This window comes from Vipera ursinii (assembly GCF_947247035.1).
Source record: "Vipera ursinii genome assembly, contig: scaffold_351, whole genome shotgun sequence".
NCBI classification, from domain to species: domain Eukaryota; kingdom Metazoa; phylum Chordata; class Lepidosauria; order Squamata; family Viperidae; genus Vipera; species Vipera ursinii.
The window spans coordinates 5,001-17,500 of record NW_028148306.1 but is presented as its reverse complement, the minus strand read 5'-3'; the positions used below and the strand labels follow the sequence as shown (position 1 = coordinate 17,500).

General features: G+C 48.4%; 2 protein-coding genes across 2 annotated transcripts in view; both read right to left on the bottom strand.

Moving 5' to 3' along the window:
• Positions 1–579: 579 nt before the first annotated feature.
• Positions 580–12,500, bottom strand: part of LOC310650610 (uncharacterized protein) — a 12,063-nt gene continuing 142 nt past the window's right edge. Inside the window, exons 1-3 of the mRNA XM_083380194.1 lie at positions 12,473–12,500; positions 8,147–8,251; positions 580–3,795 (exon numbers count right to left, since the gene is read on the bottom strand). The exon at positions 12,473–12,500 is cut by the window's right edge and continues 142 nt beyond it. Of these exons, the coding sequence (XP_083236320.1) occupies positions 2,324–3,795; positions 8,147–8,251; positions 12,473–12,500 (1,605 nt within the window). The 3' untranslated portion in view covers positions 580–2,323. The remainder of the gene's footprint in view (positions 3,796–8,146; positions 8,252–12,472) is intronic.
• LOC310650611 (uncharacterized protein) lies at positions 6,539–7,914 on the bottom strand (the record flags this gene model as incomplete). The annotated part of the gene is made up of 3 exons (XM_083380195.1): positions 6,539–7,076; positions 7,331–7,845; positions 7,888–7,914. 3 exons carry the CDS (start codon positions 7,912–7,914, stop codon positions 6,539–6,541), a joined length of 1,080 nt encoding a protein of 359 aa, XP_083236321.1.

The following is a 12,500-nucleotide window of genomic DNA, read 5'->3' as shown; positions in this document are numbered from 1 at the left end:
TGGCTGTAGACAGAGGACTACCTATATAATAATATAATATGATACAATGTAATGTAGTGGAAAGCAATGCAATGCAAAATACAGTATCGTATTTTATTTTATCGTATCGTGTCGTATCGTGTTAGTATAATAATATAATATAGGTAGTCCTGTAAAAAAATGAATAAAATAATAAAATACATATGAAATACAAACCAGTAAAATAAAATAAATAAATAAAATAAAAAAATAAATAAAAATAAAATCGAAAATAGAATCAAATAAAACAGAATAAAATAATAAAATATAATAAGAAATAAAATTGAAAATAAACTAGTAAAATTAAAAATAAAATCAAAAATAGAATAAAGTAAAATAGAATCAAATAAAAATAAAATAACAAATAAAATGAAATAAAAATATAGAATAAAATAAGCTAAATAAAATAAAACTGAAATAAAATAGAAATAAAATAAAAATGTTAAATAAAATAATTAAATAAATATTAAATAGTATAGTATAGTATTAGTAATCAAATTTTTTTTAAAAAAAAAATCCATTTATATCCCGCCCTTCTCCGAAGACTCAGGGCGGCTTACAAGCTTAGCAGTATAATAATATAGTAAAGGTAGTCTTGTAAAAAAATGAATAAAATAATAAAATACAAACAAAATACAAATGAGTAAAACAAAATAAATAATAAAATTAAAATAAAAACTAAAATAAAATAAAATATAAAATAAAATAAAATCAAAATGAAATAAAATAAAAATAAATAAAATCAAAAATAAAATCAAAATGTTAAAATAAAATAATTAAATAATAAATATTAAATAGCGTAGCATAGCATAGTATAGTAATCAAATTGTATAGTAATATAGGTAGTCCTGTAAAAAAAATGAATAAAATAATAAAATACAAATAAGTAAAATAAATAAAAATATTAAAATAAAAAAAATCAAATCAAATCAAAGTATAGAATGAAACGAAATAAAATTGAAATGAAATAAAATAATAAATAAAATAATAAATAAAATAATGTTAAATAAAATAAAAAATACTATACTATACTATACTATACTATACTATACTATACTATACTATACTATACTAATACTATATTAAATTAAATTAAATTATAAACTCAACTCAAACTCAAACTCAACTAGAAAGAACCAAGCTCAGCCCGGCCTTTCAAAAATTGTAACATCTACCGCTTTATTGTCATTCTTTTAAAGAGTATACAGTAGGAACTCGGTGGAAAACACGAATGGGCCAGTTTCCGGAGCCGAGCTACTACGCCCGTCAGTGTCGACCAATGTCGGGAATTGGACCCGGACACCCCCAGCCTCTCCTCCCAAGCCTTGAACCCAAATTCTACGCTCCGTATAAATAACGAAATAGCTTTGCATACGTGCAGTTCAGGCTGGTAGGTGGACCAAGGAGGGACTAGGACGCAGCCCTCCCCTCCACCACCACCGAGAGATCCAGAAGATTCCGTGAGGGGGGCCGCCTTCTGATCCTCGGAGACTCTCCTCTGTCCTTGCAGGGACGAAAGTCCTGCTCTTCGTTTTTTAAGTCGTACGTTCGACAGTGTCCCGTAGCGAAACCGAGGTCCCCGTACTGATCACACCGCACCGGGAGGCACCGTTCACAGAACCTGTCCTCCTCCTCCTCCTCCATTTCCAGGCTCCTTCTCCCCCACGGGACGGCCCTTGGAGACTGGCCAAGGGTTAACGTCGAGAGGGAGGGGGATAAGCCAACTCTTTGCCCCTCGTATGTAGCCCCTCTAACCGGCCCTGAGGGCAACTATTCCTCCTACAGGCGCTCATCCCAATTTCCCACCATCTCTGGAGCTTATCCCATGGAATACTCACTCATCCCTTCCCCCATTTTGCTCCCTCTCGGGAGCTTTTCAAGAACTTGAGGACATCCATTGGTCCGGCATTCTGCTTGAGCAGGGCTTGGACTAGAAGACCTCCGAGGTCCCTCCCAACTCTTGTCGCTTCTGTAATTCAGAGGATTCCCACACTCCACCACGGAGGCCGAACTCCCGAGTCTCTCCAGATGCCGGCTCAATCCTACAAAGCTGTCGCGTCTCTTCGCCAGGCCCTCCCTGGCTCTCGAGGGACCCCAGGGCCAAGGTGCCAGGGGCTGGGGTACCTCTCGCCCACCCCAAGAAAGAAAGGCATCTTCTACCTAACATCCAGGGCATCGGGGACACACCTCGGAGGCAGGAAGGACTCTTGCGCGGCTCGAGAGGCCTGTGCGCAAACGTAGAGGGCGGGGGGAGAGAGACGCAGAGACGCGGCGCACAGCAGCAGGGAGATCCCCTTCCCCTCCTCTAATTCGGCTGCTGGATCTGTTGGGCTGGGTATCCCGGGCGGAGGACCCCTTCCATCTCAGCCCCGGCGATGTTTCGGTGGCTGCGTTGATGCGCCCGCATGTTGGAGCCTTGGCTGAAGACCCGCGGACAGAGCGGGCAGGCGTAAGGCTTCTCGCCCGTGTGCAGGCGCTCGTGCGAGACCAGGTTCGATTTCTGGGAGAAGCGCTTAGGGCAGCGGCTGCAGGCGTAGGGCTTCTCCCCCGTGTGAATCCGGATGTGGGCCACCAGGTACGGCTTGCAGCGGAATTGCTTGGCGCAGACCGGGCAAACAAAGGGGCGGTCCACCACTGGCTGGGGTGAGGGCGGAGGAAGGAGGCCGGCCAGCTGAGGCAGCGGCGTGGTGCCCCGGATGCAGGGCAGGAAGGCCTCCGCAGCCGGCCGGGCGTGCGGGAAGGGGTCCAGGCCCAAAGATTCGGGTGACGGGTGCTGCGGGCTGGGGAACGGCTCCCCGTTGAAGGCCTCGAGGGGGTGGGGGCTGCCGTGGGCCAGGGGCTCCCGCGAGTGGATTTTCTGGTGGGAGATGAGGTTGGGCTTGTGGCGAAAGCTCTTCCCGCACTGGACGCATACGTACGGCTTCTCGCCGGTGTGGATGTGCTGGTGGGAGGCCAGGTACGCCTTGCTGCCGAAGGACTTGCCACACTCCTGACACTGGTAGCGCCGCTCGCCGGTGTGCACCTGCCGGTGGGCCAGCAGATTGGGCTTGTGCCGGAAGCTCTTGCCGCACTGCGCGCAGGCGTACGGCCGGTCAGTGGCCAGGTGGGCCAAGGCCTCGGCCTTGGGCACCGAGCCCGCGATCCCCTCGGCGGCCATGTGGGCCATCTGGTGGGTGACCAGCTCCTCCCAGCCGTGGAAGCTCCAGCCGCATTGATCACAGATAAACTCCCCGTTGCCTGGAAGGCCGGGCGCCTGGTGGCCGGGCAGAGGCTGGGGCCCGTAGCCGAGGGCCCACGGGTTGAAGCTGGCCGCCGGTGGGCCCTGCTGGTGCAAGGCCATTTCCGGCCAGAAAGGCAGCGTGCCCTCCCCCTGGCTGCTGGGGAAGGGGCTGGCCCCGGGGCCCGTCTCACCCTCCTGGGGCCCAGCCAGATCGGTGGCGTGCGGGGAGCGTCCTCCGGCCGCCGGGGGGCCGGGCCGGGCCCACTTGCGGACGTGGAGACGACGGTGGGCAGCCAAGGCGATGCGTCCCAGGAAGCTTCTTCGGCACTTGGGGCACTTGTAGGGCTTCTCCCGCTTCCGAGGGCCGGCCTTCCGCTCCGGGCTGCCCTCCCCTTCCTGCCCTGCAGGGGTCGCCGCCCTTCCTCTGGCTTTTGAAAACGGCCTCTTGGGCTTCTTCGCCACCGTCGAGGAACGGGGGACGGCGCGGGACTTCGGCGTCTGCTCGGAAAGCCCTTGCGGACCCTCGGTCGTTTTCTCCTCCTGCTCCGCTCTCACAGCTGCAAGGAGACACACAACGCCCGGAGGGGGGGGGGCGTGTTGAAGCCAGCACATCTGGGGAAGCTCTGACACAGGAAACCCCCCCCCCACACCTCCCTGGCTGGAGATTCCCCCCCACACACTTCCTCCCTCTGGAGCTGCTTCCTGGGTGGGTTTGCACCACAAAAGAGAGACTCCATCCCCTGCTGACCTTGGGGACCCCCTCACCCACAAAGTCCTGATGGCATTTTTTTTTCTTTCTTTCTTTCTTTCTTTCTTTCTTTCTTTCTTTCTTTCTTTCTTTTCCCCTTTCTTTCTTTCTCCCTTCCTTCCTTCTTTTTCCATTTTCTTTTCCTTCCTTTTTTTCTTTCTTTCCTTTTCTCTTTATTTTCTTTCTCCTTCCTTCGTCTTTTCCTTTCTTTCCTTCCTTTTCTCTTGATTTTTTTTCTCCTTCCTTCCATTTTCTTTCCCTTCCTTTTTCTTTCTTTTCTTTCTTTCTTTCTTTCTTTTTCTTTTTCTTTCTTTCTTTCTTTCTCTTTCTTTCTTTCTCTTTCTTTTTCTTTCATTCTTTCTTCTCCCCTTTCTTTCTTTCTCCCTTTCCTTCCTTCTTTTTCCATTTTCTTTTCCTTCCTTTTTTCTTTCCTTCCTTTTCTCTTTATTTTCTTTCTCCTTCCTTCGTCTTTTCCTTTCTTTCCTTCCTTCCCTATTTTCTTTCCATCCTCTTGATTTTTTTTCTCCTTCCTTCTATTTTCTTTCCCTTCCTTTTTCTCTCTTTCTTTTCTTTCTTTCTTTCTTTTTCTCTTTCTCTTTCTTTCTTTTTCTTTCTTTCTTTCCTTTCTTTTTCTCTTTCTTTCTTTCTTCTTTCTTCCTCTTTCTTTTTCTCTTTTTCTTTCTTTCTTTTCCCCTTTCTTTCTTTCTCCCTTTCCTTCCTTCTTTTTCCATTTTCTTTTCCTTCCTTTTTTCTTTCCTTCCTTCCTTTTCTCTTTATTTTCTTTCTCCTTCCTTCCTTCGTCGTTTCTTTCTCTTTCTTCCCTTCCTTCCCTATTTTCTTTCCATCCTTTCTTCTCGATTTTTTTTTCTCCTTCCTTCCTTCCTATTTTCTTTCCCTTCCTTTTTTTCTCTTTTCTTTTTCTCTCGATTCTTTTTCATCCCTTCGGTCTTTTTTCCCCTTTTTTTCCTTCTCCTCATTCTTTCTCTTTCCTTCCTTTGCCTTTTCTTTTTTTTCTCTTTCTTTCCTCCCTTCGTCTTTTTTCCGTTCTTTTCCTTCATTTCCTTTTCCTTCCTTTCTTCTCTTTCTTTCTCCTTCATCTTTTCATTTCCTTCCTTCCTTCCCTTTCTATTTTCTTTCCTTCCTGTCTTTTCTTTTTCTCTTGATTTTTTTCTCCTGCCTTCCTTTTTTCTATTTTTCCCTTCTTTTTTCTTTTTCTCTCAATTCTTTCCCTCCCTTCCATCTTTTCTTTTCCCTTTCTTTTTTCCTTCCTCTCTTATTTTCTTTCCTTTTTTCTTCTTTTTTTCCTTCTGTCTTTTTTCTATTCTTTTCTATACTGCTAAGCTGGTAAGCCGCCCTGAGTCTTCGGAGAAGGGCGGGATATAAATGGAATTAAAATAAAATAAAAAAAATAAAAAATATTCTTTCTTTTTTCCTTCCTTTCTTCTTTCTTTTTTCTCTATTCTTTCTCTTTCCTTCCTTCCTTCTTTTCTGTCTTTTCTTTTCCTTTTCTTTTGCTTTTCCTTCTCTTTCCTTCCTTCTTCCCTCCTTCCGTATTTATATTCCATATTTCTAAACCCCCCATCTCCACGAACCTCTAGCAAACCTCATCTTTGCCTCTTCCTGTCCCGGGAAGAAATTCCCCGACACCCTGAGCCCGTGCCGAATCACTGAGACCCAGTGGTGGGATTCAGCCGGTTCGCACCGGTTTCGGCAGAACCGGAAGCTTAAATTTCGCCGACTTCAGTGAACCGGCTGAATGCACACTTGCTTCTGGAAGTCCCTTCTAGGCCTGGGAGGCCTGGAAGAGGCCTCCCAGGCCTAGAACGGCCCAGCAGAAGTGCGGGGATGCCACTTCCGGAAGTTCTTTCTAGGCCTCGGAAGCCTGGAGGCGGCCTCCCAGGATTACAAAGGCCCTAGCAGAAGTGCATGGATGCCACTTCCGGAAGTCCGTGCTAGGCCTCGGGATGCCTGGAGGAAGCCTCCCCGGCCTAGAACGGCCTGCCAGAAGCGCGTGGATGCCACTCCCGGAAGCTCGTGCTAGGCCTCGGAGGCCTGGAGGAGGCCTCCCCGGCCTAGAACGGCCCGCCGGAAATGCGTGGATGCCACTACCGGAAGTCCGTGCTAGGCCTCGGGACGCCTGGAGGAAGTCTCCCCAGCCTAGAACAGCCTGCCGGAAGTGTGTGGATGCCACTTGTGGAAGTCCGTTCTAGGCCTCAGAGGCCCAGGCCTACGTCCAATAAGAGAACCAGTTGCTCAGGTATTTGAATCCCATCAAACCCTTCCGGAAGTCCGTACTAGGCCTCGGACGCCTGGAGGAGGACTCCCCGGCCTAGAACGGCCCGCCGGAAGTGCGTGGATGCCACTTCCGGAAGCCCGTGCTAGGCCTCGGAGGCCTGGAGGCGGCCTGCCCGGCCTAGAACGGCCAAACGGAAATCCGTGGATGCCACTTCCGGAAGGCCCGTGCTAGGCCTCGGAGGCCCCAGGCCTGCGTCCAATAAGAGAACCGGTTGCTCAGGTGTTTGAATCCCATCAAACCCTTCCAGAAGTCCGTGCTAGGCCTCGGAGGCCTGGAGGAGGCCTCCCGGCCTAGAACGGCCCACCGGAAATCCGTGGATGCCACTTCCGGAAGCCCGTGCTAGGCCTCGGACGCCTGGAGGAGGCCTCCCCGGCCTAGAACGGCCCGCCAGAAGTGCGTGGATGCCACTTCCGGAAGCCCATGCTAGGCCTCGGAGGCCTGGAGGAGGCCTCCCCGGCCTAGAACGACCCGCCGGAAATGCGTGGATGCCACTTCCGGAAGCCCATGCTAGGCCTCGGAGGCCTGGAGGAGGCCTCCCCGGCCTAGAACGACCCGCCGGAAGTGCGTGGATGCCACTTCCGGAAGCCCGTGCTAGGCCTCGGACGCCTGGAGGAGGCCTCCCCGGCCTAGAACGGCCCGCCAGAAGTGCGTGGATGCCACTTCCGGAAGCCCATGCTAGGACTCGGAGGCCTGGAGGAGGCCTCCCCGGCCTAGAACGACCCGCCGGAATTGGGTGGATGCCACTTCCGGAAGCCCGTGCTAGGCCTCGGAGGCCTGGAGGCGGCCTGCCCGGCCTAGAACGGCCCACCGGAAATCCGTGGATGCCACTTCTGGAAGGCCCGTGCTAGGCCTCGGAGGCCCCAGGCCTGCGTCCAATAAAAGAACCGGTTGCTCAGGTGTTTGAATCCCATCAAACCCTTCCAGAAGTCCGTGCTAGGCCTCGGAGGCCTGGAGGAGGCCTCCCGGCCTAGAACGGCCCACCGGAAATCCGTGGATGCCACTTCCGGAAGCCCGTGCTAGGCCTCGGACGCCTGGAGGCCTCCCCGGCCTAGAACGGCCCGCCAGAAGTGCGTGGATGCCACTTCCGGAAGCCCATGCTAGGCCTCGGAGGCCTGGAGGAGGCCTCCCCGGCCTAGAACGACCCGCCGGAAATGCGTGGATGCCACTTCCGGAAGCCCGTACCGTAGGAGGCCTCCCTGGCCTAGAACGACCCGCCAGAAATGCGTGGATGCCACTTCCGGAAGCCCATGCTAGGCCTCGGAGGCCTGGAGGAGGCCTCCCCGGCCTAGAACGACCCGCCGGAAATGCGTGGATGCCACTTCTGGAAGCCCGTGCTAGGACTCGGAGGCCTGCAGGAGGCCTCCCCGGCCTAGAACAGCCCGCCGGAAGTGCGCGGATGCCACTTCCGGAAGCCCGTTCTAGGCCTCGGAGGAGGCCTCCCCAGCCTAGAATGGCCCGCCGGAAGTGCGTGGATGCCACTTCCGGAAGCCCGTGCTGGAGGAGGTCTCCCCGGCCTAGAACGACCTGCCAGAAGTCCGTGGATGCCACTTCCTGAAGCCCATGCTAGGCCTCGGAGGCCTGGAAGAAGGATCCCCGGCCTAGAACGGCCTTCCGGAAGTGCGTGGATGCCATTTCCGGAAGCCCGAGTTAGGCCTCGGTGGCCTGCAGGAGGCCTCCCCGGCCTAGAACGGCCCGCCGGAAGTGCGTGGATGCCACTTCCGGAAGCCCGTGCTAGGCCTCGGAGGCCCAGGCCTGCGTCCAATAAGAGAACCGGTCGCTCCGGTATTTGAATCCCATCACTGCAGAGACCTCCCCCCCCCCTCCACCCAATGCCCTGCCTGGAACTTCCCCCCGCCCCGTTTACCTGGACCGTCCCCGTCCTGCTCCGGGGGCGATGTCACGGCCCCGATCCGGGGCACTTCCCCTCGTGCCAGCTGGGAGAGCAATTCAGGGATGGCCAGCAGGCATTCTGCGGAGGGAGAAAAGCAGAGACAGGTGTTGGTGGGCGGCGGCGGGGGGGGCAAGCGACAGCCAAAAAGACCCCCCCTCTCCTTTTTTTTCCCCGGAAACCCGCCCCCTCCCCGTTTGGGGGCTGCCTCGACAAAGTCCGTTTGTGAAAATCTTCCCCAGGCGTGCTTCCTTTTTTTGCCTAAAGGTTTTGACGTGCTCGTCTCGACTTCTTCCCGACTATTTTATTTTATTATTTTATTTTATTTTATTTTATTTTATTTTATTTTATTATTTTATTTTATTTTATTTTATTATTTTATTTTATTATTTTATTTTATTTTATTATTTTATTTTAATTTATTTTATTATTTTATTTTATTATTTTATTATTTTATTATTTTATTTTATTTTATTTTATTTTATTTTATTTTATTTTATTTTATTATTTTATTTTATTTTATTTTATTTATTTTATTTTATTTTATTTATTTTATTTTATTTTATTTTATTATTTTATTTTATTTATTTTATTTTATTTTATTTTATTTTATTTTATTTTATTATTTATTTTATTTTATTTTATTTTATTTTATTATTTTATTTTATTTTATTTTATTTTATTTTATTTTATTTTATTTTATTTTATTTTATTTTATTTTATTTTATTTTATTTTATTTTATTTTATTTTATTTTATTGAATTTCTATACCGCCCTTCTCCCGAAGGACTCAGGGCGGTGTACAGTTTATTTCTTCAACTGAAAAGTTTCTTGGGCAAACGCAGGACGGGGGGTGGTGGAGGAGAAATACCGGTATCTTGCAGAAAAGGGGGAAAAAATCTTAAAAATTGTCTGAAACGGTATAGGGTTTCCTGCCTGAGCAGGGGGTTGGACTAGATGACCTTCAAGGTCCCTTCCAACTTTATTATTGATGATGATGATGATGATGATGAAACTGGACAGCCATTCGTCTGAAACGGGATAGGGTTGGACTAGATGACCTCCAAGGCCCGTTCCAACTTTATTATTATTATGAAGAGACTGGACAGCCATTTGTCTGAAATGGTATAGGGTTTCTTGCCTGAGCAGTGGGTTGGACTAGGTGACCTCCAAGGTCCCTTCCAACAACTACTACTACTACTTCTTCTTCTTCTTCTTCTTCTTCTTCTTCTTCTTCTTCTTCTTCTTCTTCTTCTTCTTCTTCTTCTTCTTCTTCTTCTTCTTCTTCTTCTTCTTCCTCCTCTTCTTCTTCTTCTTCTTCTTCTTTATATTTATTTGAACAAGCCGGCCTGGTCTGATGGGTTTAGGGGTATTTTAATGTTATTGTATTAATTGTATTGAATTGGGCTGTAATATTTAATATTTTTTTAATTTTTGTATGTTGTATTTTATTGTATTGCCCTGTACACCGCCCTGAGTCCTACGGGAGAAGGGCAGTATAGAAATTAAATTATTATTATTATTATTATTATTATTATTATTATTATTATTATTATATTATTATTATTATTATTATTATTATTATTATTATTATTATTATTATTATTATTATTATTATTATTACTATATTATTCAGCCTGGCCTGAAGGGGGATGGGTTGGGTTTTTATGTCACTTTTAATATCTGTATTTACTGTTTTTAGCTGGGCATATGTTTAATTTTCTTTTAACTTTTGTATTTTTCTATTTTTGATATATCTGCCCTGTTCACCGCCCTGAGTCCTTCGGGAGAAGGGCGGTATATAAATAAAATTATTATTATTGTTATTATTGTTGTTGTTGTTATTATTGTTGTTGTTGTTGTTGTTGTTGTTATTATTATTATTATTATATTATTATTATTATTATTATTATTATTATTATTATTATTATTATTATTATTATTATTATTATTATTATTATTATTTGGCCTGGCCTGAAGGAGGATGGGTTGGGTTTTTATGTCACTTTTAATATCTGTATTTACTGTTTTTAGCTGGGCATATGTTTAATTTTCTTTTAACTTTTGTATTTTTCTATTTTTGATATATCTGCCCTGAGTCCTTCGGGAGAAGGGCGGTATATCAATAAAATTATTATTATTATTATTATTATTATTATTATTATTATTATTATTATTATTATATTATTATTATTATCATTATCATTATATTATTATTATTATTAATTATCATTATATTATCATTATATTATTATTATTATTATTATTATTATTATTATTATTATTATTATTATTATATTTGCTTTTTACCTCCCGCGCGGGCTTCTCGGGTTCCTGACTTCCCCCCCCCACCCACCCCCTGCCCCATATATGTATTAAAATAAACGTGACGGAACGTGTTTTTGTATACACCCTTTACCGGGAAAGCTAATACGACCCGGGCTTGCGTAAAGTGAGGCGCCGAAGCGACGAGGGCGCGCAGTCTTCCTCCCGCTTTGGAAAGCCTTGGTAAGGCCACACCTGGAGTAGCGCAGCCAATTTTGGTCCCCCGTATCACACACACACAAAAAAAGTAAATTCAGAGAAGAAGCAACCAGGAGGATCCCAGGCCTGGAGGCTAAAACGGACGAAGAACGGCTGCGGGACTTGGCTTTGGCTCGTCTAAAGGAAAGAAGAAATAGGGGAGACACCCGATAGCGGTTCTTCCAGTATTCGGGGAGGGGGGGCTGCCCCGAAGAAGAGGTTGGGGGGGGGGTTTTGTCAACTTAATTCTCCAAAGCACCAGAGGGCAGGACGAGAAAGGACGGTTGGAGACGGATCAGAGAGAGAAGCAGCCTGTAATTAAGGAGGAATTTCCCGACAGTGAGGACAAATGAACCGGTGGAACAGCTTGCCACCACCAGAAATCGTGGGCGCTCCATCCCGGGAGGTTTTTTTTAAGAAGAGGGCCGGGCAGTCACTGGTCTGAGACGGTGTAGGTTCTCCTGCTCGAGCGGGGCGAGGGAGGCTGGACTAGATGACCTCCGAGGTCCCGTCCAGCTCTGTAATGGTCACCTGCCGGAGCTGGGGAGTCAGACTGAATGACCTCCGAGCTCCCAACTCGGTCCATGATTCCGTAAGGGTCTCCTGCTGGAGCTGGGGGGGGGCGGGTCAGACTAGATGACCTCCGAGGTGCCTTCCAGCTGTGCGATTCCGTATGGGTCTCCTGCCGGAGCCCGGTTGGACTGGATGACCTCTGAGGTCCCTTCCAACCCTACCATTCTACGATTTTTGGAAGGGTCCCTGTCGTGAGCAGGGGGTCGGAGTAGATGACCTCCGAGGTGCCTCCCAGCTCTGTGATTCTGTAAGGGTCTCCTGCTCGGACAGAGGGTCAGACTAGATGACCTCCGAGATGCCTTCTAGCTCTGTGATTCTGTCAGGGTCACCCGCTCGGGCAGCGGGTTGGACTAGATGACCTCCGAGGGGCCTCCCAGCTCTGTGATTCTGTCAGGTTCACCCGCTCGGGCAGCGGGCCGGACTAGATGACCTCCGAGGTCCCTTCCAGCTGTGCGATTCCGTACGGATCTCCTGCCGGAGCCCGGTTGGACTAGATGACCTCTGAGGTCCCTTCCAACCCTACCATTCTACAATTTTTGGAAGGGTTTCTGTCTTGAGCAGGGGGTCGGACTAGATGACCTCCGAGGGGCCTCCCAGCTCTGTGATTCTGTCAGGGTCACCCGCTCGGGCAGCGGGTCGGACTAGATGACCTCCGAGGGGCCTTCCAGCTCTGTGATTCTGTCAGGGTCCCCCGCTCGGGCAGCGGGTTGGACTAGATGACCTCCGAGGGGCCTCCCAGCTCTGCGATTCTGTCAGGGTCACCCGCTCGGGCAGAGGGTCGGACTAGATGACCTCCGAGGTGCCTCCCAGCTCTGTGATTCTGTCAGGCTCACCCGCTCGGGCAGCGGGTTGGACTAGATGACCTCCGAGGTGCCTCCCAGCTCTGTGATTCTGTCAGGGTCACCCGCTCGGGCAGAGGGTCGGACTAGATGACCTCCGAGGTCCCTTCCAGCTGTGCGATTCCGTACGGATCTCCTGCCGGAGCCCGGTTGGACTAGATGACCTCTGAGGTCCCTTCCAACCCTACCATTCTACAATTTTTGGAAGGGTCTCTGTCTTGAGCAAGGGGTCGGACTAGATGACCTCCGAGGTGCCTCCCAGCTCTGCGATTCTGTCAGGGTCCCCCGCTCGGGCAGAGGGTCGGACTAGATGACCTCCGAGGTGCCCCCCCCCGTCGAAACCCCCCCCCGTCGCGAGGGGCTTTACCCAGCGAGGAGACCAGCTGGTAGTTCTC